Source organism: Taeniopygia guttata, chromosome 11 (assembly GCF_048771995.1).
Source record: "Taeniopygia guttata chromosome 11, bTaeGut7.mat, whole genome shotgun sequence".
In the NCBI taxonomy this organism is placed as follows: domain Eukaryota; kingdom Metazoa; phylum Chordata; class Aves; order Passeriformes; family Estrildidae; genus Taeniopygia; species Taeniopygia guttata.
This window is the reverse complement of record NC_133036.1, coordinates 3,086,353-3,111,894: the sequence shown is the minus strand read 5'-3', so window position 1 is coordinate 3,111,894 and position 25,542 is coordinate 3,086,353. Positions and strand designations below refer to the sequence as shown.

The 25,542-nt window shown below is 39.2% G+C and overlaps 1 protein-coding gene across 2 annotated transcripts; it reads left to right on the top strand.

Annotated features, from left to right (window-relative positions):
* Window positions 1-7,852: 7,852 nt before the first annotated feature.
* Window positions 7,853-20,914, top strand: LOC100220796 (dipeptidase 2). Of its 2 annotated transcripts, XM_030282425.4 has the most exons (11): window positions 7,853-9,458; window positions 11,046-11,326; window positions 12,118-12,244; window positions 12,703-12,832; window positions 13,161-13,302; window positions 13,736-13,805; window positions 14,308-14,484; window positions 14,995-15,082; window positions 15,658-15,733; window positions 17,352-17,487; window positions 18,759-20,914. In XM_030282425.4, exons 2-11 carry the CDS (start codon window positions 11,193-11,195, stop codon window positions 18,942-18,944), a joined length of 1,266 nt encoding a protein of 421 aa, XP_030138285.2. In that variant the 5' UTR covers window positions 7,853-9,458; window positions 11,046-11,192; the 3' UTR covers window positions 18,945-20,914. The 2 variants fall into 2 exon arrangements, with proteins under 2 accessions (XP_030138285.2, XP_030138286.2); XM_030282426.4 differs by lacking the exon at window positions 7,853-9,458 and having other exon boundaries at window positions 11,200-11,326; window positions 12,729-12,832.
* Window positions 20,915-25,542: the final 4,628 nt, after the last annotated feature.

Below are 25,542 nucleotides of genomic sequence, written 5' to 3'. Positions count from 1 at the left end.
CTTACTTATAGAAACAGCACATATGTTTTGGAAGGTAATAAGCAGGTTCTAGTGGTTTGTTTCCTCACATTTCTTGAGGGATTCTGCAGGCAGTGAGGAGGGAAGAAAGTTTAGGCAAACATTAACAGTAACTGCACACAGTGATTTATGGATGCAGCACAGGTGCCTGCAAAGAACAATAACCACCTCTATTTTCAGTGGTTACAGCTCCAGGCACTTGTCAGAGTGGGGCACCACTGGCTCTTGTGAATGGGAGGGCTCGACTCAGGGGAGCCCCTTAATTCTAGGAACGAGGTTCAGGAACTGCGAGCTGCTCTGCCTTGTGATTTTTTCTTAAGCTCTTGCTGAGAGGTGACAGCACTGTCTTCTGTAGCCTGCTCTGATTATACCTTGCTTAAAACTGATCTGGGGCTCAATCCCTTATTTCCCTCACAGCTTTGGGGCAGTTATGGGATGAGGCCAGGGAGGGAAACGTGTCTGAGCCACAGTGGAAAAAATGATCTCCCTCTGTCATGAACAGATCATGGTGGCTGGACCTGACCCCACCTGCAGCTCCATGGCCTGGCTGCCTCAAGTGGCCCAGGACCTCAGACACCTTTCAGTGGCCCAGGACCTCAGACACCTTTCAGTGGCCCAGGACCTCAGACACCTTTCAGTGGCCCAGGACCTCAGACACCTTTCAGTCTTCCAGCTCCCTAATGTTTTGTGTGTTTGCTGGGACCTCTGCCAGCTGTGGGCTGTGCTGCAGCCCAAGTGCCATCTGCTGACACTCTGTCTCCTTTGCTGCCTTCAGGCAGCTCCTGCCGCCCTCAGCCTTTCTTCCCCTCAAACATTGTCAGCTCAGTGCTCACCTCTGCCTGCTGTGGTTCTCTCTCCTTATGCACACCCACGCCCCACTCCCTTAAATCATCCAACTAAAATATGTTTTCCTGTTTCCTTTTGTGATAATATGTGACCACTGTAAGGTTACTTCTTGTCATATTACTCATATAGCTACATGTAGCATTTTAGAAAAGGCTATTGAAAGTGATTTCAGTGGCTATATTTGTATTTTCTATGCTTGAGGTTTTTGTGGTTTCGTTTTTTTCCTCTTTTCTTTAGTGGACAGTCATACCAGAAAGAATTATTTTAAAAGAACCTGTAACAATCACAGCAAATGAGAATGTGCATTTTAGTCTTTTAGTGGGTTTGGGAAAAAATAATAAAAACTGCATCATGTGTGGTTTCTACTGCAGTGGATTTGAAACAATGCATGCAGGAATTTAAGAATTGCTTGTATGTGTCACCTGCAGAACAAATGCAGCTTTGCAGATCTGAAAGATCTCATGGCATCCCAAGTAGAATATGGGCAGAGAACAGCAAAGTTTTGGCAATGAGGAGGGACAGATCATAGAATTGTTTAGATTTGTTAAAAAAACAAAATTCAACAATTACCTGAATTCTTACAGAAGGAACATTCTAGTTCTGTGAAAGTGTTATAACTGGGGCAGGGGAAAGAAAGGTGACTATTCTGGATAGAAAGTGGCAGTCACCTGCTGAATTAGACATCCTGAAAACTACGTGCAGGAACTCAGCTCGTTTTCATTAGGGAACTGAGATGCTGCAACTCTGATTTCAAATGGAGCTTGGCTGGTGTATAAGTATTCCTGGCTGGCCTTACTCATGAGGAAGTAACTTCCAGTGTTAATTTACATGCTTTGCTGAAAACTTACCCTGAATGTATGTTTACCATGGCAGTCAAAAGTTTCACAAAGATAAAAATTTCTTCTTCTGTTTCTTTCATTGTGCCACTTCTCCACTGCTTTAAATCATGTGGTTTTGACAGTGAGAAATCTCCAGTCCCTGGGAATTCTTAATCCAAATACAGTCAGAAGGGAACTGACCATGCCAAGACCAAGTGCTTCCCATAAGACCTGTTGATTATTCCAACTAGCAGAAGGTCAAGTTTTGAATAAGTACAGCAGCTTAAATAGCAAGTGAACCTGTAGTGTCTACTTTGCTGGGAACACTCACATTATGTGTGGCATTTTAAAATTCACAGTGCTTCACTTGGAAACCAGAAACTATTTTAATGCCCTGTGGATTGAGCTGCATGAAATATCTCAGCTGTAAAAATTCTGCTGTTCTTTAGAAATTCTGTTGCTTCTTAGAGGAAGACAACAAATATTTAAACATGAGCAGGAGGACATAGCAAAAACACACAGAATAATCTCTGTGAGAGGAAAAAAAATATAGAAGTCTGACAGCCATCACTAATGATCAAGATCAAGAATGAACTGGAAGCCAGATGCTGTTGCTTTTGTCTGAGTTGATTTGGGCTAAAAGCACTGGATTTTCATCCCTGACTAAACAGGCATTAGATGTGTCTTGTTGAGAGAGGACCTCTATGAACAAATTTGCAATCCCAGAGTAAGAAGAGTGGGAGAATGTCAACCCTAAGACTAAGGGTGGAGGAAAAAGAACCCAAAAGATTAAATAGTAGCATTTAAATGGTAGCATTTTTAGCTTGTCTAGGTACAAACTAATTTGTCCATTTTCTGATTGCTAATGGATACTTCAGCTCCTAATTGCACTGAATATCAGGTATGTTGTAAACCACTCCTACTGTTTTGTTAGTCATGGTTCAGCTTTTTGATATTTGTGCATTAGCTCTCTAAGCCTCTTGATTTTGGAGTGGAAGGAGGGCACTGAAACATAACAGCAAGTAAGAACCTCACTGTCACACTTTTCTGTTTCTCTGGAGAATGTGGGTTACATCTCATATTCAGATCCATTTAAAGAAAAACAAACAGCCAGATCAAAAGCCTGTTTTTTGCTTTAGATTCATCAGCTTTTAGTGCTTTTTGAATCAGCTGAAAAGCCCTTTAGGCTGACTAGTGAGCTACCTAGATGCAACTGGGAAGCAAGCAGTGGTAGGTCAGAAATCTTTGCACTTGGCTCACACCAACCCTTTCCAGTTATGATCCCAAGTGGAAAGAGAAGATGCAGCAGCCATTCCTCTTGAAGTATGACCCCAAGAGAGGCAGGAGGTCCTGTTGACTGCTCTGCATATTTGTGCCCAAAAATGAGAACCCAGATTCAATTCCTTTCCCACTCCACAGAATCCTTTTCCCGAGTTGCATCTAGATAGCTCCCGAAGAAACTGAAACCTTCATCCCCCTAGGAGTTACTTGTCCACCAGGCCCCAGCCCAGCTCTGCGGGGTAGCCTTGCTCATGGAGGAGCTATGATGAAGTGCTGCAGCAACTACAAAACTCCCAGGGCCAGAATAAAGTAAATATTTTCACCTTTCGTGAGCTTTAACCTTTGATCTCTTTGAACTCTTCAGTGAAGGATCAAAATTGAATTTATGTATCTCACTCTGGCCATTAAGTCCTCACATGACTTTTCTGTGTCATCCTTACTGGACATGTAGCTGGTTACAAATACCCTGCAAATTCCTTTTGCCTTATCTAGAATTTATAATAAAAATAGAGCAGCTTCATTTAAACAGCCAAAAGCATTATATCCACACTGTTTCCAAACTTTCTTCTGCAGTATAATTTTTGATAAGGCAGGTAAAATTTTTTGACAAAGTTTGTTATTCATTTATGATCAACTAAGTAAAAAATCATGATTTTGGTTCTAACAGACAGACATTATGTTGGAATCAAGTTACAAAAAGAGAAGTGTGTTTGGCATGCAGTGTTGGCAGACACATATGAAATTACTACGGGAATATGTCAAAACCATAATAAACCTCAAAACAGAATGCTTGTAAATACTTGTTTAGTATTCTGTAGGGAATAAGGAACATATTCTGGCTTATGCCAACAGATTCTAGACAATGTACCTCTTCCTGTATTCTCCCTGTGGTTTTGTGCACAGCTCTTCTGCGAAGTCAGAGGAGACAAAGTGATGAGAGTGATCTCTTAGAGTTTGGCCTTAATACAGAAGAACATGATGTCTTTATCTGGGTCCTAATGTGGTTTATTTGTAAATACATCTGTGCCTCTATAAAAAGGACAATCAGATCCAAGTGCAGAGTCTGAGACACGCTTGTGCTGTGGAAGCCAGGAGCACAGTGTCACCCTGGAGAGGTGCTGATCCCCTATTCAGTACCAGACCTGGTGCTTATAAGAAGGAAGGTAAGGAGATACTACTACTTCAATAGAGTGTGTGAGCTTGGTCCATCCTGAATTGAAAACCAGATTGTTCTATGACAACATGAGAACATTTAGTTAGCTTCTCATGGTGATAAACTGATTTAAGGCCAGTTCACTAATCTGTTTTTCCTGTGTGTGTATCAGCTTGACTTTACCAAACTTGGGTAAAATCACTTGTCCACTCATCTCTTCAAACAAGTGTAACAAGATTTGCTGTCAACTGGCCAGCTCTGCAGCATAACAGAATCCTGAAATAGTTCTGGGAAAGTCCTGGTGCCTCACTTGCAAATAATCCTTTTACTCAGTTACTCCAGACTCTATCAAAAAATGCTGTCTATTACAAAAGGAGAGATCTAAGTGTACATGCTGTTCTTTAATACCATCTTAGCAAAAAGTTTCCATGGTGATTTGCTCTCATTGCTGTGAGGGAGTTTTCTTTCCAATAGAACCACAGCAAATTTCTGTCTACTGCCTCATTGAAATTACTGCTAAATTCCTCGATTAAAGAAACCTCTTCTTAAGCATCACAATATGTTGTGAAAAACACCTCAGAAAAAATGGATCCTATGCTGATAAATTTTCTGATCTAACAAAACAATCCCAAAACAAAAGGACTTGGAAGTTTCTTAACACTAACATCAAAAAATATATATATCTATATATCTACATATCTATCTATCTATCTATCTATCTATCTATCTATCTATCTATCTATCTATCTATATACTTAGGATCTCTTATTTCCACACAGCTCTGGGTGTTTAAGAACATCTGATTGTGCTTTCTGTCAGATTCTGAGGCAGCTAACTCAAAACAATTGCAGCAAATTCTAGATCTTTCTGAAAGTCTCTGACAGAATGAATGGGCAACTTTACTTAGTTTCCAGTTTGTTCAGTGTGATATGAACAAGAGACATAACCAGTCAATTTATTTCCATTCTCCATTTAGCTTGATAATGCTTCTGAGGTAGGAAAAGAAACACTACCTGTATGTGTGCCCAGCTCAGCTGTTTGCAGATACACAGCAAAGAGAAGTCATTGCTTAAGGCTTTCAGAATTGCTAACAAAGAGACTGGCACACAACTGATTATTTAAAAAGCTGGTATATCCTCTTCTAACATCCTAGCATGTGCTGACAAGCTTGCACTTAAAGGTGTTGGAGAGCTTCTACTCATAAGCATAGGAATGAATAAGAAATCAGATCTTGCTCAAGGATTACCTGGATGCCATCTGCTCATCAGGCAAGGATGACAATTTTTTAAACATCCCTCCAAAACTCAAAGCCAAGTATTTGAAAAATGAAGAAAAAAAATGGACCCATTATTAGCTGGTAAAAATGAAGCTAAGAATACTTGCTCTAAATTGGATTTTCTCATTGACACCAAAATGAGTGGCTTTTCTCAGAAACCTGTGCTAAACAGGACCCATGGTATTCAGTGGAGCCATTCCCGGCTGTGGGTGCTTAATGCCACAAGGGCAGCAACTGCTTTAAATAGATATGAATGGCTTTGCTCTTCCTGGAAAATTGGAGTGGGAACTGGAAGAAATAGAGCTTTGAGTATTCTGCTTTAAACGTTTTTGTTTTGGTTTTTTTTGTTTTTGTTTTTTTTTTTTTTTTTTTTTTGTTTTTTTTGCTTTTCTTTATGTGTTCTGGAAGCCTTTTCAGATAAAATTCTCAAACTGAGCAGGCAACGACTTCTGTTGTCCTTGAGGCTTTCATGACCTTTTCAACTTCCTTTCAAAAGAGAAAATTTTTCTTTTTATTTCCTTGGGTGGGAGAACAACCTCCAAATAAAAGAGCCCACCTATCTGAAGCAAGCTAGTTTGCATCCTGGTTCTCAGAAGTCATCTCCATTCCTGTCAATTAGCAATCTGTCGTCAAATCACAGATCACACACATATAATAATACGTATTATTTTAATGGGGAAGCTCCTGCCACCTCGTGGCAAGAACTTTCACCTTGCTTGAATGAAAAGAGTTAATCTGGATATCTGATATCTTTGTAGAACAAATGTATAGTTAAACAAACAGAAGCCTTGCTTGATTTGCTTTGCCATTTGGGCATTGTCAATTGTAAATATTAATGATATTTTAAAATAAATATAATATAAATTTCTAGATAAGCCTATTGCAGCTGTTTTTTCCCCACTGCTGCTTTCTCTGCCTTTCTTTCCAAGAAAATACAGAAATTGATTCTCTCAGAGTATTGAACCAGGAGAATCCACAGCAGCTTTGGTGCTTTTAGAAAAACTTGTTGATGAGACACATTGATGGGTGTCAGAATAGTACTAATTTGTGTTCATCCTGAAAGGTATCTACATTCATTAAGGACTATTTGCTGTCAGCTATAGGCAAAGTTCAGCTCTAGATTCTTTCTAAGGAGCTTTGGTGATATCTTCATGTGCTTCATGAAATCTTTCCCCTGTGAAAAGAACAACTTGTCTTCGTACTTCCTGTTTGTTTTGTCTTTAGTAACTTGTGCCAGTTGATGTGGTTCTGTATGTTCATGTCCTAAGAGTGTATGGCACCCTCTGAACTGCCTTCAGGATGTTGGTCAAATTAGCTGTGAAACTGGGGCAGCTTCAGGCAGCCCCAAAGCAGAGCAACATGGCAAAAAGAAGTGTTTTACTGGCTTGGTTTTTAACCTCTCGGATCTCCCAAGATGAATATTTCTCATAAGGTCTCATGTAAGAAATATGTTGCAACCATGCTGATTTAAGCAGATTAAAATTACCAAAGGACCTCCCATCACCACCCCATCTGAGTGAGAACTCACTTCATTTTAGGACCTGAAACTAATGCTGAGAAGAGTAGAAGAAACAGTTGGAACTCAATTTGCAATAGTTAATTCAGCCTGTATTACTATTTTTATGCAAACTGAAATCCTGATATACAGGAGTTCCTCTTCCTAACATGTTGTAACAGTTTCTAATTAAAACACTGATACCTGCCCTCGAGAAATGTCAAACTGACTGCCCTGGAGATTGCAATCTTCACACAGAAGTAGGACAGAAAGTTTGAATACTTGATAAGCAGGACTTACAATACTATGTTAATGTCGCCTGTCCCTAAGCAATTTCAATGGGGTTTTGAAACTGATTGACACACAAAACTATATCCATCCCAAATGCTGAAGTGCTGTTATGTAGTGTAGCTGGTGCCAGGAGCTAGTAGAAGAGAAGAATTTTATAGAAAACAAAATTGCAGTTAAAAATGGCTGCAATAGGCATCTGCATGTACAAAGTCCTACTTTCCCAGCTGTAGTCATCTACAGTTCAATCTGTGCTGACAGTAAAAACTATCAGTGGTTTGGATGTGTAAGTGTTGAAATTAATGTAGATGCTCTGGGCTGGAACAAGCCTTCCTAGTGGGAAAAGTAGTTCCAATACACAATGTTATCCCTCTGCCTCCTGAGAGCTGATTTCAGTGTGAGTGATGCAGTTCTTTTACAGCTTCTCAGCCTGCTCCAAAATATGTGTGAGGTGAATAAAACATGCTATAAACATAGGGATAGCTATTATCAGGGTGAGACAGCTGTGTAGCAACATTCTGGACAATAAAGATAGCTTCTGGGGTACTTATCAAGAGACCAGTCCTGGCAGATGAACTCTGCAGGAAGGATGTATATCACAAATAGCTGCTAACACTAATTATAATACACAAACAGCTGCTAACACTAATCCACGACTATTGGAATAAAATTATAGAAGAAAGCTCATGATGAGCCAAAGGAAGCGCTTGGTTTAAAAATCAGTTATGTTCTGAATCTGCAAAGAAGTGAGCTACTAAAAGCTCAAGAAGGTGCTTAGTGGTTCAGCAAAAACTTCTGTTGAACAAGGAGTTGGTGAGCTTAGCTTTTCTGCAAGCATGTGGGAAAACTGTTTTAGGTAGAAATCAGATCAGAGATTTGACTTGACTTTGCAAGGAGAGAAAATTCAGAAAATGGGAAAAGTAAATTGCAAGGTATGTGATATTTAATTACTCTGGAAGATAGAGATGAGAACCTGAAAACTTTAAAATTAACAATGAAGTATGGGCTAGAACTAGACCACAAATGGAAAAGGAGTCTGAACCTGATAATTGCAGCTTTAATTTCAATATGAAAGATGGTTTCCTGTCATTGGAATAATAATGGCTCTGTCCTGGATCAGATTTCAGATTAGAAAGAGAAGATATTTGTCTTTTCTCTTGTTACTTCATTTGTACTGTTTAGGGCTCTCTAGTCCAGAGAAGTGGATAGTAAATGTTTATAAGTGAAGTTCACCAAATTAGCATTGTGCATCAGAATTCCCAGGGATGTGGGGGTTTCTGTTTAAGTTTTGCACTTTGGGAACTAGAGGATTGATGATGAATGTGTGTTCACTTAAGACATGACTTGCACAACAGATCTGTGGAAGATTTCATAATAGGACTTGGTCATTTCTCTGCAATGGAATCCTAAACAAAAACATGATGCCCTTTTGGTTTCTAGTAAAAAGATATGAAGTGAATTAAAAATTATGATAAACAAACCACTTCTTGTGAAACTCTAGCATCATGGTTTTTCCGTGTATTTCCTTGTTCCCAAATTTTCATGTTTGAAAGGCCACAGTATGTTCGGAAACATAATTATTTTTGGAAATGTCACCCGTACCTTGTGACTATTTTGACCTTTGTAAATAAAATACAATGGCACTGTGAGTCCTGAATAAAATACAGCAGGTATAGTAACAAGAAGTAGATATTTATTGGCTTAGGTATAGTCAATGTGGATAAGCAAACACTGGAACAGGATCCTGGAAAGATTGTATGATCTTTTTCATTGAAGACATCAAACCTTCCACTGAGTGAGGTCCTGAGCAACCTGCTCTAACTTTGGAGTTACCTTACCTGGGGCCAGGTGGCTGGACTAGATGATATCCCACCAAAAACCCCTTCCAACCTAAATTATGCTGTGGTGAGAGGCACCCATTTCTGAACCATACAAGCAGAGATTTTAACACATCATCTGCTGGCAAACGGAGGCATTGTGGACTGCACAGCCAGGCTGCCACGAGAGGGAGGAAATGCTGGGTTTTTAACAAGGCACAGCAGAAACCCTGTGGGGCGCCCATGTGGGTGTAGCTGAGCTGAAAGCTCATGCACAGACCTTGCATCTCAGAAAGTGGCAATTTCCAAATGCCTGCTGTGTGTGCAGCCTGTGCCACGAGCTAAAGGAACACAGGAGGTTTCTTGGTTGCTGCTGTGATGCCAGGCAGGTCCAGTGCCGAGCCTTAGCTGCTGTACCCAGCACAGCGGAATGCGGATTTCGACTCGGCTCTCTTATCTGAAGAAGGTAACTGCTCCAAGGAGCCTCTAGATAAATAAAAGAAAAGCTATAAATCTTATTTCAACTTCCACTTTTCTGCTCTGCTCAGTAAGCATGGGAAAAAGCTGTGTGGGTTTTGTATTTCAAATGTTGTTTAAACAGGGATGCCAATGTACCATGTTCTTTATTTTGTGTAGTGCTTGCAATACTCCTTCAATTTTCAAGTACTGATCTCTGAACGATGCTTTAATTATGATCTTTTTTTTTTATATCTAAAGAGCTTCAAAGGCAAATGAGTCTTACTGTCAAAGTATAAAGAATATTTTGCATGAAACTGAGAAGATACTTTGATATAGCAAATAGATAGAAAATTCTTGTAGCTACAAAAAACTGCATTTTTGTAGACATACACAGAAAGTGGATTTGGTAATGTATAGATGAAAATAATTTATTTTAGCAGTCATACAACTGGAAGAACACTTAGTTCCTGATGAAAAAAATCTTCCTGAAAATTGCTGTTGAATTCAGGAAAAAATTGTAAATATTTGGATCAAAATCTACAGTGTGTATCAGTTTTTAGAGCCTCAGAATAGTTATTATGTGAAAAAGGTTTGCTACTTTCTCATTAAGCAGTTTGAACTGACTCATTATATGAATTTCTATACGTATATGAAGAGCAGATAATAAGCTATAAAATCTTAGTTTTTCTTTTAGAGTCCTTTTGTCAGGATCTGGCAGAACTCTAGAGATTCAGGCTGCAGATCTGTCCTGTATTTTATCTTGAGGAATTTGCAACCAAAACATGCCTACAGAAACTAATTTGCCTTTGTGGTACTAACTTGTCAAAATTATTCTGCTTGGGCAGTTTTTTGACCTTGTCATTTTAACATTTTGCATGCTGACCTGCCACAAACCAATTTAACATTTTCTAGATTAGAGATACAAAGACTTTTTTTTCCCTGTGGTAACAAAGCCTGTACTTGTGGTAAAAGGGTAAGTCTGTATTTGTGCTTTGACATTTGAGGGAAATCTCTATGGTTGACACAGAGGAGAAAAGAAACAACTTCTGATTGCTCTCTAAACTTTATGGTTTTATAGAAGTGCTGTGCCACTAAAGTTTTTGGGTCTCACAATGCATGTATATTTCTGATGCATATTTATGAAAGAAAAACTTCTATTCTGAGACTATCAGAGGAAGGATTTTGAGGATGGTTTTGTTTCTAGCAATCACTGTTCCTCTCATCTGATGTTCTTTGTGTTTTAAGTTCACTTCTCAACTTTCTCAGAAAACAGTTTCAGTGCCCATTTCAGTATGAGATTTCCCACAGAAAGAGAACAAGTTAAAATAAGTTAAAATAATGAAAAAATGATCGTCTTCTGCTGTTTTGGAAGCTGTTTTTGGGAGCTGTAGCGGGCTCAGCTCTGGTTGAGCAATTGGTTCTCTTCAGCACTGAGCTGGTGGCAGCAGCAGAGTTTAAGGAGAGGTCATATGTGCAAGAGCATAATAGTCAGAGACCCTAAAATCTTTGGGAGAATGTAGCAGTTTCAGAGTTTCCAATGCTACCTTCCCTTCTGTTTACTATTATTTCTTTGGTTTTTTCTTTCCTCCTCCAGAATCCACAAGCGGCCTTATCAGAAGGAGGGGCATTCAAATTGCCTGCGCTGCTGACCCTACAGTCTCTGCAGACTGGAAATTTTGCTGTTTCGTTGTCATCAGTGAACAATTGTGGTGCTGTGCTTTAGCACTTTTTCCACTGGAAAATGGAAATTAAGAGAGATACGGCGAAGTTGTTGTGGCTGCTGATGTTCTTTTCTGATATTGTGCCATTCGGCTGTGGGAAAGCAATGAGAGAAAGAGCTATTGAGCTGATGCAAGATGCACGTTTGATTGATGGGTATATAAAATATGTTCGTCTAAACCCTCTTTGTGAGTCTGACAAGTGAGGAGGAAATGCTGAAGTGTCAGATTAGCAGAGACATGGGCTGTTATGAGCACACAGCACTGAGCTACCATTGCAGTGATACTTTGGGAAGGAGCTTTGGTTCAGAGGGTGATTAATGTAGGATTGTGTTACCCTAAACACTGTATTGATTTTCTAGCTAGATGTCATGGTTTAACCCCAGCTGGCACCTGAGCCCAACACAGTCCTTGCTTACTCATCCCTCTGGTGGGATGTGGGAGAGGATCAGAAAAGTGAGAAAACTCATGAGCTGAGACACGGGCAGCTTAATAAGGAAAGCAAAAGCTATGCACAAAACAAGACAAGGAATTAATTCACTACTCCCCATGACTAAGGCATTCATCCATCCCCAGGAAGCAGGGCTCCACCACACATAATATTTCTTGGAAAGATAAACATCATGATTCTGAATGCCCCCAGTCTTCCTCCTTCTCCTAAACTTTATATGCTGAGCATATATGGTCTGGAAGATCCTTTGGCCAGGTGGGGTCACCTGTCTCAGCTGTGTCCACTCCCAACTTACTGTACACCCATAACCTGCTCACTGGTGGGATGGGGTGAGAAGCAGAAAAGGCAGAAAAGAAGAGAGACTGTCAGGCATCTATGGTTGGAAGGATTATTAGCAGTCAATGGTGTAAGGGACTCCAAACAGTGGAAGAAACAACACTTGGGTTAGAAAGGGAACATTTATCTCTATCACAAGCCCTGTTTGTTTTTCATTCTAGCCACAATGACTTTGTACTGCAGCTGAGAATACTTTACCAAAATAGACTCAGTAGAGTCAACTTGAGGGAACTCAACACGACCCACACAAACCTTGTGAAACTTCAGGCTGGTTATGTGGGAGCTCAGGTATGTACTGCTGTGGTGGTGGGGCTCAGAACATATTTCTACATTTGCTTCCTTCCCTGATTTTGGTTCTCTATGCTGAAAAAGAAAAAAATAGTAGAACTGAAAAGCCATAGATACTCTTTCATGACAGCCGTGTTTCAAGTGTTTGGGTTTTATAATTCAGGTACTCTTAGTCAAAACAGCATCATTTGTTTTGTGATATATAAATTAAAGGAAGCTTGTATTTGCTTTCCTGCATGTACTGTGGAGTAGCTGAGTGTATGAGGAGGCCTTGATCATGTCCGGAGTGGGTGCTCTTGCCTTGCAACACAACTCTTTCTTTGGGGAAACAGCCATAGTGACAACTCCCTTGTAAACTGCAGGAAGTTATTTTGATCTGTGCTCCTGAACTATGAGCAAATGGAAGTTTCCAAGTCAAAACACAAGTTATCTGGTTTACTTGTCAATGTCTCTTTCAGTTTTGGTCAGTGTATGTTCTTTGCAGCGCTCAGAACAAGGATGCTGTGCGCCTGACCTTAGAGCAAATCGATGTTGTCAAGAGGATGTGTAACAGCTATGAAGAGCTGGAACTTGTGGTGACTTCCCAAGGTAATGCTCCCTTTTGTAAAAGTATTTTTAAAAAATGTGATTGCAGGAGGTGTGTACAGAGAGATGCAAACAAGTTATCTTGTTTTAAAGAGTAGCTTCAACATTTCCTCTGAACCACAGCCATTAACTGTGCACAGCCCTGGCCCACTGCAGTCATGAGAAAATTTGTCATATAAACATCTACCCTGTAAGCTCCAATTCTATCAAAATGTCTTTATTATTGCTTGCAATTTACACAGACGGTGTAATTAAATTACAGTGCTCAGTAATGCTGGCTTCTTATCTGTCATGGAATTACTTTGGAATCATCCTTCTTTGTGTTTTCCAGGTATCTCTGACAGCAGAAGGATTGCATGTTTGATTGGAATAGAGGGTGGCCACTCCATTGACAGCAGCTTGGCAGCACTGAGGATGTACTATGACTTGGGTGTTCGCTACATGACTCTAACACACTCCTGCAACACTCCTTGGTAACTATCGTGCATATTTTTGTGTGACTGCCTAATGCAAAGGAGTGGCAGCTGCATGATGGGAGACGTATGGATCCAGACACAAACTTACCCTGTGAAAGACTTTGAACCAAGTCAAGGTGATGAGTTTTGGGGGTAAATAATTTTCCATGTGTACAGTGGGAGACTCCATCCATTATGTAGTGCTTGTATTGATCATAATTTGGACACTTGACAATCTGTCTTAAATTTCTTCACAAAAATCGACATTAGTGAACCTGAAAGCACTTATGAACATAAAAAGCACTGCCTGAACAAGATACCTATTAACTAGCTCATTATCCCCACATTTGTCTATGTGACATTTTTCTTGTGTGTAGTGAAAGCGTTTTCAGCTGCTGATACTGTATTCTCCAGAATAATATGTTTCTTCTCCCTCACTCCCCTTTTCAAGGTCTGAATCATCATCTAAAGGAATACACAACTTTTATCCTAGTGTTATTGGTCTGACTGCATTTGGCCAAGTAAGGATTTCTTTCAAATGCTAATCTGGGCAATCTGTCATGCAACTAACAACTTCTGGCCTTATCTTCTCAAAAGCAAGCTGACATTAAAAATTAATTACTGGAAGTCCTTAATAGTTAGGAGGTGACCAGAATTTAATCAAACCAAATTCTCTGTGATGCTTCTTAGGGTAAAAGAAGTGTTAAATTTAATTACAGTTGTTTTAATACATATTAGATGTATGAATTCATATGTGTAAGCAGTAAGATATGAATAACACTTCCAATGATTTATTTTATATTGACTAAGTTTTCTAAGTTTTGAGCATGTGGTGGCATTCTGGCTAATTTTGAGTGAGTAAATCACTAATGAATTAATAGGTACATAGCAACCAGTACAGGCACAGCATGTTTATGACTAGCTGGCAGCTGCAGAATTAATCTATCTGTTTCCATATACCAGCTAAACAGTTTCCTTTCAGGAAACTTAATACTGACACTGTTGTCTGTACATCTGTTTTAGGAAGTGGTAAAGGAGATGAATCGCCTGGGTATGCTGATAGATTTATCTCATACCTCATACTCCACTGTAAAGGCTGCACTCAGTATCTCAAAAGCACCAGTAATTTTCAGCCACTCAGCAGCATTTTCTGTTTGTAATCACTCAAGAAATGTTCCTGATGATATCCTCCAGCAATTGGTGAGTGACATGGTTCTTGGGTTTGTTTTTGGAGGAAGGGATTTGTTGGTTTTGCTTCTTGGGGGTTTTGTTTTTTGTCTTAATGGCAATGTTTGCATGGGCTGCAGCAAATGTGCATTCAAATAATGATGTTTACTTTCCACCTCCTCATCCCTGAATTTGATGTAGAAGCAGATCCTTGAGCAGCAGCTTACAATTGCTTCTGAGACATTTTCTCTGGGTTGTGTTTAGCCTTTGACTACAAAAATGAAGTGTTCTCAAATACTTTTAAATTCTGGTTGAGTTTGTTTTTTTTTTTTTTAATGTAGTCATTGCACTTCTGATTCTGCATGAAGGTAAAATTAACCCAGGGGAAAGGACAGGGAGGCAAAGCCTTGTGTTGCCATCTGAACTTTGACTTAGTGTTGCTGTTCTCATTGGTGGAGGGGTGTAGAAGATTCTACATAAGATGCCCATGAAGTTTGCAGGGCACAAGAGTTCACTCATCACCTGTCTCTTCATATCTTTCAGAAAAAGAATAAGGGAATTATCATGGTGACTTTCAATGCAGATGTACTGGCCTGTGGCAGAAAAGTCGTTACTATTTCTACCCTTGCAGGTTTGATGTTAATATACTGTAGTTTTTGTGGGTTCTACAAATTTGTATAAATTCTATGAATGTCCTGGGGCATGCATCATTTTCAAGGCCATGTAAATTTGACCGCTTGTTTATTCCAGCTCTATTACTTTTTGAGCTAACACTCACTAAACAATAACAAGAGGCACAAGATGTGTGTGTAGCTGGAGGACATGATGCTCACAAACAGAGCCAACAACCATTAGTCCCAAAGTAGTTGTTACTTTCTGGAAAACACTTTAAGCCTATGTAATTAAGAATGGGAAACATAGGTATGTGATGGATAATGAAAATTCTATTGGTATAATTGGGTTACTTGTTAGGAATTAATGGGCTGTGATGATCATGTCTCTTTCCTCATTTGCATTTAATCAGTGTAGTTGATATTTTGAAGGTCCCTGCCTGATGGGGTGTCTTCTGACTGTTTTAAGAAAGAATTTGATTAAGAACCCACGATTAAGGGGAGCTGTTGCCTAGTGCCAATATGTGTGATCTGTCATTTTTTTTTTTTTTTTTGCTAGGTGCTTAGATGTTGTTTTCTTGACATTTTCTTTCAGATCATTTTGACCATATAAAGGAAATTGCAGGTTCAGAATCGATAGGAATTGGTGGTGACTATGATGGAGTGGAACAGTGAGTAAAGTTGTACAAACATTGACATCTGCTCCTCAAATCATGTGGGGTTTGATTCATTTAAGGGAAAAAAGAAGGCAGACTAAAAAAACTGCTATCAGATTATCTTGTAATGAGACTAACCCAAGTTTTATGAAAGAGAGGCACAGTAATTTCTTTTTAGAACTTCATGAAACAGTGCTACAAATGTAGAAATGGATCCTCAGGCCCTGTGAACTCTGAAGCTGTGTGCTCTAGGTTTGTGCATACAAAACCAGTGATAGGGGTTGTTTTTCTCCAAAAGCCACTGATGAATGACAGAAAAGCTGTCTCAATCTTTATATGGTAAATGGTTCAGTCTAGACAGATGCTGCAAAACTCTTTCCTGCACTGTCCTTGGGGAAAGCCACAGAGTTTGGGTGTTCTGAAACCACTCCTGCTTTTGGGAAATGTTTGAGTCAAGCAGAGCCTCAAAACCTCTGAGCAGCCTACCACAAAACCACTCCTCACTCCTGGACTACTGCAGTTACAGCACAGGAAACAAATGCTCATTGGGTGGCATTTGCTGCTGTAATCTTAAACTTTTTTTTTTCTTTTTATCTTCCTGTTAAATCATTATCTCCTTTTTCTTTTTTCTTTTTCTCCTTTCACTCCCTGCTAGGGAGTGAAAGTCAGAATCAGGCTCCCATCTGTAAAGTACAAACACAGACCCATTGTGTCAGCACCCATGATATCATAGATCTGAAATGATAATGTTCAAAATAAAAATACAGTTTGCAACAAAAGGACACATTTTATCATGTATTTTTTCAAAGGCCATCAGTTAAACTGATGTTAAGGTCCTAATCCCTGCTAGTAATGCCACAGATTTTTTGACATATACTTATCACCACATCTTCATGGAACAGAAAAGTAACAAAAATATTAGTTATCTCAAAACCATGTCAAAATCTCGTGGAAATATAATTTAAAACAGCTGTTGAATGCAGGTTTTGCAGCTTTTTATTTCTAAATTCTTTTTATTCTGACAAGAATTAGCATAAGGCATAGATCAGTTTTGCTTTCTGTAATTTCTTCAGTAGAGGACTCTGAATAGGTTTCTTTCCACTGCCTAAACAATTGGCTTAATTCAACCAGTATTATTATTATAATTGGGGTTTTTTTTGGTAAATACTTTGTAAACAACAGAGTTGACAAAATTGCCTCCAACTCCAGAGCTCATAATGTGTTTGTAGGTTTCCTTTTGTTCTCAGTTACATTGGATTGCCCCAATTTCATCTGTGATGCAGCTGTTTCCTCTTACTCTAAAGGTCAGATGGAAAGTGCGGATTACCGTATACATGAATTTCTGGTTATTTTTCCCCCTTTTGTTCTAATATCCTCCCATGGTGTTGTTTTGCCTCTACAGAAGTTCATCTTCATTCCAGTTGTGTTCTGTTTATTGGGTCCTATGTGAAGAAAAAGCCTTTTGTTGTGTCCCAGTCCCGTTTCTGTTTGTCAGCTGAATTCTTAGAAAAAGAGTTGGGTCCAAAGTCAGCTCACTTCAGAAGTCAATATGTGCAAAAGACTAATTAAAACCCTTTTTCTCCAATTTGTCAGTGATGTGTGTTGTATGTTCTTGTGTCACTCTTGTCAACAGCTTTCCCAAGGGATTGGAAGATGTCTCTAAATACCCTTCTTTGATAGAGGAACTTCTTAGAAGAGGATGGAATGAAACTGAACTGAAAGGAGTCTTAAGGGAGAACTTTCTCCGTGTCTTCAGGGAAGTAGAAAATGTAAGATTAAAATCCAAACTGAATCTTGATTCTTACTAAGAGGGAAAGAGGAACTGTTGGTGTTTTGTTGTTAATTTTTTGGGTGGGTTTTTGCTTTGGTTTTTTGGTTTATTTTTTTTTTTTCATTTTATGTGTTTTGTTTTGGAGGTTTTTTTTGTTCAATGAGAGAGCTATGAGGGAATGTCAACACCTAATTCAGTAAATCCAAATGCTGGGAAAGAAACCAAGAAGACAGGAGAGCATTAGCAGCATAAAGGAAAATGAGAGAGAGCAGACAAAGCTCTTTGGAAGTTTTCCTCTCTGCAGTAATCTGATAAGCACACATCAGTGACTTCTAAATGGAATCACTTCGTGGTTTGGAGAAACTGCGGATGTACCAGCAGCACAGTCTGGCTGTGTTCGCTGGGCAGGAAGGAATGTTGACTCCTGCAAATCAATTTAATTCTTGTCATGGGATTGGGCTGCTGTTCAAAAGGCTTCTGCCATGGCCAGATCACTAACAAGTCATAAACATAACAACCAGATCACAATGAGCTTTAAGTATAAACAGTGGAAATTAATCCAGAAGGATGAGGGAGGAGAGGAGGGAAGGAGACTGGATAAGAGTAGGGCCCCCTCAATGGTAACTTTTCCAAATGCCTCTGCTGAAGCTTCCAGACTGCTTGCCTCATACTTTTATTGACAGGTATTGATAGGTAAGTAGATATTACACACAAAGCCTTCTAGACAGCAGATATTTCAAGGTGACCTTTCTTCCACTTGTCTTTTTTGGGCATGTTGGATGAACTGAAATTAGGGAAATTTGTACTATTCCAGTTAAGCTGCCAAAATATCTACGTAATGCTGACTTCATTATGTGGCAGACTGACATTATGAAGAGGCTCAAATTCACCACTCCTAACCAATCTGTGGGATCTAGCAGCGTTTTTTCCCTTCTAAATTAGAGACGTTGAAGCTCTGTCTTGAGAGTGTGGGCTCCTTTCAGGGAAGAAAGTTCATGAGTTTCTTTGCTCCATATGTGGAGAGAGCCAAGACAAAGAACAGCCAGACCTGTGATTCTTGCCTGTAATGTATCTGTGCTGAATTCTGGGAAGTGCTTCATAGGAATGCAAACAGCAGAAAAATAATATTGATTTCCTCACATTCAGATGTGATTTTGCAATACAGTTTGACTTGGGTAACTTGAAATAGTATTGAATTTGCTAGCTGCATAAAGCTTTTTGCTGTTGGGCCAGTCTGGCTTTCAGGGACAACCTTTTGAATTTTTGTAGGTGCGGAACACTTTTGGAGTAATGGATGTAGGTGAAAGTGAAATTCTGCAAGAAGCACAAAATTCCTGTCGCCTAGACCTACGTAAGCCTCAGCCACTGCCATCCAGGTCCTTTGGGTTTCCTTCTGTGGCACAACCTTTTAGTCTGACAATTGTATCATGCTTAATGCTGTATTATGTATCATAAAATCTGTGGAATCTAGAGAATACTCTGCAATGCAACTACTTATCTTTCTGTGATTTGTTAATGGAAAACTATAACAAATTTTAAACATAACTTCTATAAATTCATCTGCATACTTGAAAAATCATGTAAATTATAAATGATGTAGCAAAAGTGTTTAGAATTTGAAGTGATAAATTCTGTATCACCTTGGCTGGACCAGGACCAACATTGTTAATGGAAAATAGTCACATTTAAAGAATAAATTCTGTAATACTTGATGCATGGGTTTGGTATCCATATTGTGGAATAAATACTGGAGTCCAGGACCAGCAGTTCCGCACAGGAGCTAGAGATTATGAATAAGACATCTGTGCCGAGTAGTTTTCAAATATTACTTCTTGTTAAATCATACAACTTCCATCAATAGCTGAACTCTTACTCAGAGAAGACCATCCCCTGCCATATGGAGAAGAGTGCTTTTTTGGTTTGCTTGGGGTTTTGTTTTGTTTTTTAAGATGACAAGATGAGTGACAAGCCTATTCCAAGTTTGAACTGCATGCCTACAACTAGCTTTAGAGACCCATCCTGCAGCACTAAACTCTTTATTTTTGAACCCTGACCAGGACAGTGGGCAACTGGTCAATTACTGAAGGGTGGAAGTAGATCTCTCACATTCAGGTGCAGGCAGCATTGTAGACACTTTTCTATAATTTGAGGACAGATGTTTGCAGCATTTTCATGATGATGGGGGCAAGAACAACAAGAGGGTTGTAGAAATCTTTTTGACATTTAGACAATTATCCTTATCAATAACATGTTTTATTATTTCATTTTTATTCTAGCTGGCTAAAATCAGACCAGTGGCTTCATAGACATAAGATTAGACAGAGATATTTTTATTATAAATCTGCTCTTTTGGCCTTTGGAATATGTTTTGAAATACACAAGGTATGTGGGGTTATTGATATAGGCCTGCCCTTTGTAGGCTCAAATCTGACATTTTAATCAAATATACTGAGATTTATTATGAAATGATAAGATGGCAGTACCACATCTTTGTATGGTCAGTTCCAAGTGCTTGCTGGTAAATGCTTTCCCATTATACTTGCTGTTAATGGTGATTTCATGATACCAATTTTTATTTACTGATATGACATCTACAGAATTTCGCCTTAGTGTAGAATAAAAGCCCTGTCATTGATCTAAGGAAAACAGTTGTAAACACACTGAGTATTTAACAGCAAGAGAAGGCTGAGCATGAACAGGATTAAAAAACAGCACATGAGCTTTTTTCTAGAGGAATTTGAGACTGTTCCCACCATCCATTTCTGCACTCGGTGTACAAGTAGGGTTTCTGGAAGGGCCCTGTTCTTTTATAGCTTCAAAATTAAGCTTCATTAATTCTTTTGATAAGATGGTCTCCTTGATAAATATATTCTAATTATACTCCTCTGTGTTACCAAATTCTTTACCAATCATGTTGAACAATCTAGTTGCACACAAGCCAACTTTAACAGAATAGTTTCTCAATAAATACTGCTCCTGGATATGCATGTAGAAAGGGGAATTACTGGTTCAGAAGACTGGCTCCCTGATATTGTTTAACTGTAATGAGAACATGTTTTACTGGTAAAATTATTAATTCAATAGGGCATTTAATTCCCATCAGTACTTCTTATAATAAGTTCATAAGCCATTGGAAAACTGCCATCCATAGTCTCTTTTCTCAGAACTAGTGCTCTGATATTTGTTTCATTACACAAAATGTAAGATGCTCCTTTATTCCTTCCAGCTGCTTTCTTTATACTGTGTTGTCAGTAAAAATACATATTCCTTTTCTTAAAGATACATAAAATACTTTTCTGTGGCGTCTTATCTATAATGTATTGTGCTTGTTTGTTGACTGTGCAATGAGTAATTTGTAACCTTGCAGCAAAACAGAGATATGAAATTTCAATAAAATACTGTTTAAAATTGTGTAAGGATACTTATGTAATCTCACAAAACAGTGTAGATGTTCAGAGACCCATGAACCCTGAAAGAACCACACACCCCTGTGGCAGAAAGAAGGCCAAAGTAACATGAGGACTCTGGGTTGATAACACAGGGAAGGGTTGCCCTTCAAGCCCCTGCTTGAAATTCAAGTAGGTTTAATCCTGTATATAGGCAGTCAGCCTCATCTAAATTCAGATACAGCTAAACCCATCCAAGCAAGTGCCCATGGGAAGGGATCAGTCACTGCAGGGAGTCCATGAGGACCTGCAGCAAATCCCTGCTCAAGCTGTTAAGGCATAGAGAAAAAGGCAAAAGGGGAACCAGGTGGGGTGCCTGTATCGGGGTTAGGATAACCTCTGCCTCATAGCACTTCTCCCAGATGTGTTGTGATCTAAAAGTCCCTTTTCCATTACCAGTTACAATGTTAATTCAGAATGCTTCAATTAAGCTGCTTGTGTGAAACAAAATCAGAAGGCAAAATCAACAGATGAAATCTTGTGCACTGATTATCCATGTTATCTAGTTTATTTAATAGATGCAGCTAATTTATTTTTCTTAAACTATCAAAACCACACAACTTGAAGCATGGTAGGAAGCCATCTTATTAGAAATTAATTTCAAAAGTAAAATCATGTAAGATACAGAGTGACTGCTCTCAGACTTGTGACCCTTCACTCTGGTGCTAGTGTCTCCAGCCCTGACAGCAACTTGTAATATTCACAACTCTGCATTTGTAACAACTCAAGCATAAAATGATTGTACTCTGTTTTCTGCCTCCCAATGGGAGGATGATTCATGCTACAACTGAATGCCTTTGCCCTGCCCCAATTAATAACAGCCATTTGCATTGGTAATTCAAATGCATTCAAGTTCAGCTGACAGATTCTATTATGGCTGCTGGTATCAGTGAAGTACCAGATATACCAGAGATACAAACTTTGTAATAAGCTCTGCTGGCTGCCAAATGAAAGAATGCAAGTCATGACTTATCTCTTCTAAATAATGAGTTGTGCTAACATGAATTCTGAAAATATTTATTAATATTTCTGTAAATCTCAAAACCTTAGGCTGATTTTCAAAAGACCCAAAGTTGAAGGCACCTTAAACAATCAAAGGCTAATGCTTTAACATATGTGATATGAGCAGCCAAGAACTACAGGCATAGTACTGATGCAGACTATTGATTTGGTTCTAAAAGGTTGGTGCCAGTGCCCTTCCCCCAGTACTGTCCTTTTCCTGACTAATGGACTGTAGCATCCACAGAAATAAATAACTTCAGTTCTGAGTTGTCTCATCTGGGCAAGTGGTGATGCTAGAGACCAAACCTCCAAAGTCTGCTGCTGGTCTGACACACATGACAGTTCTGTCACCTCAAATCTGAGTAGTTCAGCTCCTGTACCAAACTTCCACCCAGCAGGTGACTTGTCTGGGCCATGGAAGGACTCCTGCATCTTTTATATTGGATACAAACTACTCAGCTCTGCTTAACATCCACGTTCCTTCTTGCATGTCTTTGAGTTTCTCAAGCAACATGCCAGCATATTTCTGTTTCAAGGTCAGCAAACATTGTGCATTAAGTCTAACCACCTATATGCATATGAGCTCATTAACTTCGTTTGACTTTACATCTAAGGCTCAGTGGGCATCTGCACCACAGAACCAACTTTGCCAAGCCAGCTGTTGCATCCCCTCCAGCTGTGGAGTGAGGAGCAGTGCCCCAGCAGCTCCTGCCAGAGCCAGCTGTGGCTGCTGCACTGCTCTGCCCTTGGTTGCAGGTTGTCTCCCCCTTTCCTGGAGACAGCACTGGAGTTTGTCTAAACTGCTTCAGCGAGCTGGTCTTGCAGAAAACTTTTCCTCCTTCAAGGGATGAGTTTCCTGCTGATGGTGTCAGTGATTGGGTTAACCATGCTCATTGTTTCAGGGAAGGGAGGAGTGAAAAAGCAGAGTGAGGCTGCAGCAACTTGGATTTCTTCCATTTGCTATTGAAAGCAGCAGTTCTGTTTGCTCTTTCTGGATTTATACACATGGAAATGATCAAACTGCTTCGAAAACATAACATGTTTAACTTCAAAAGAATTAAATAACCAGAAGATTCTTCCCACTTTTATTTGCTCTTAAGATTTGTTGGATTTAATTTGCAGACCCAGAGCAACTGCAGACCCAGAGTATTTTAGTTGATCTTCTGAACCATTTCCAGGACAGACTGTGATCCTGGATAACCCTACTTGGACTGCTCTGCAAGGCTTGGTTCAGTGGTTTAAGAATTAAAGAATTATCTTTTACTTTTCTTTTTTTCTTTTTTTAAACTTTTTTTTTAATCTGGTCTTCATTTTTTTGTCTTGCTATCTTACCCAGAAGCCTTATATCTACATGGAACAACTTGACATGGGAATGGTTATTTGCTGCTATTATACATATCTTTTTTTTAATCTTCTGACACCAGAGAAATGGAAAAAGTTCCTCAGTAACCTTTATGTTTATTTATAACTGCATTATGACTATTTTTTTTTTTTTTGCAAACAAAAGCAACAACCCCTCTTTCCAAAAACTCTGACCTCAGAGAGGTATTGGACTTGGTTCAGTTGCTTCTCTGTAATGAGGCAACAAATAGTGGAGGGGAAAAAAATACAAGCTAAGTAAACAAAGTTCAGCATTTATCTTACAGCAGAAAAATGTTGCTGCTTCTAATTAAGGCTATGGCCCTAACAATCAGAACTCAAACGGGAGGCACTTAATTCTGCTATTTTGCTGTTGCTTCTCCCCAGATTGTTTTTTTAAACTCCATTAAGATGATTCTTTCCTCTGTATAATGGGTATTTTCCTCTGAAGCCCTTTCTCAGCACCTGCTCTATCTGGTTTTATAAAACATTTCTTCTGTCAGTTCTGCAATTAAAGGAAAATATAAAGCCCAGGAAACAAGAATTCAAGCTCCCCTGAGGGTTGCTGCTGAGAAAGAAAATAAAGATCAAACTAAGTGAGAATAAAACTGAAGCTCATACAAATTTCATCACACAAATCAAAAGAAGGTCCCTTTAGTCTGGAATACAAACATTTGAAAAAAGTTTAATACAGCTTTGGATGTGGATTAATCTTTCTGAGTTTCTATCTGTAGATAAACTCAGCATCTCAAGAATCTTGTCTAGGCCTGTGCTCAGTTTCCTCTCTGAGCCCTTTATTAAAAATTAAATAGACTATGACAAATCTACCCATGCTAAAAATGTAACTGATCTGAAAATTGATCCACAGAGTAATATTTTTTTCCAGCATCTTAATTCTACACAAAAAATTACTGCCATGTTTAACAAGTTTGTTGTAGAAAACCTTGATATAGTTGTTCTTATTGAATGGGCAGAACCTGGGTGAGTAGGAAAGAAATGGTACCTCAAAGACAACACAACTTTTCAGTCTCTAAAGATGAACTTTCTACAAAGTTTCTTTGTAGAAATGGCTATTCCGTGCATCAGATACAGTTATAAATAATTTTACAAGTGAAGCAGAAGTTCCTTAAAGTAAATAAACTTTGAAGGTAAGTGGCACTATAGTGTCCTCTTGTGGTCTTTTAATGTTTGAGCTGTGATATGTTTTCTAGCAGAGTAACAAAATTTCCAGTTTTCTTTAGCAGAAGAACTCCTGTTTGGCTACAAAGCAGACAAGGCTTTTCCTTGCCTCACTTTTCTCCTGGAAATGGCCTGTGGAGGGTTGCACATTGTATCTCCTACAAGCATTTATTACAGGGGTGTTCCTCTCGTGGTCCTCTCCAAAGGATCTCTTCCAGCCACTGCCTGTCCTTGCCATGGGCACTGGATCCTGTTCTTTATGAGTGGGAAACTTTCACAACCACGTTGTCCGTTCCAGGTTGCTTTGTCCACAAGGCTGGTGTGATCCTCACATGTGGAAAAGCAGGAATGTGCTGAAAACTGAAGTTCACTCTGGTGAAATGCTGGCCATGAACTGGCAGAATTCCTGCCAAGCCTGATTATCCTGGGAAACTGTGCCTTGGCAGAGATGAATTTTGTTTTGTTATTTTATTTCTGATGGTCAGCTCTTGGCCATTTGTCACCCGGCTTCCACTCTAGTGGGAAAAATCTTTCAAACAAATAAATAACAGTCACAGATTCCCTGCTGTGTTAGGGCAACAGAATTTTAGAGATGATTTTAAAAAAAATTATCAGAATTGCAATCTAATGACTTATTTCTACAGATGATACTTTTCGTTTGGCCTTGATTCTCCTAGTTAGAAAAAACGAAACTACTTAAAATTAGATATTTCTCCATGAAATTTGGGAAGAATAAAAGATAAGAAAAGCTGTTCTCAAACACAGTTTCAGATGCAGCGTCTATCCTTTAAACAAATGGGAAATCATTTCCTTGGAGAAGGAATTGAAATGATGATGCTTTTTTGTTGTGTGATGGAGGTTAACATCCCATGTTGCAAGTCTGGAAGTTAACAATGCTCCAGAGCTCGTGCACCACGTCCCTCGCGAGGGCTGAAGCCTGGAAGTGCCAACACACCCTGATGGGAATTCTCTGCTGGGGAACCTCGGAGGGTTCTGCCAGGGAAGGGATGAGCCCTGCACGGGGGAGCCAAGCCTGGCTGGCAGCTGGGGATGTGCAGCCCCTGGCT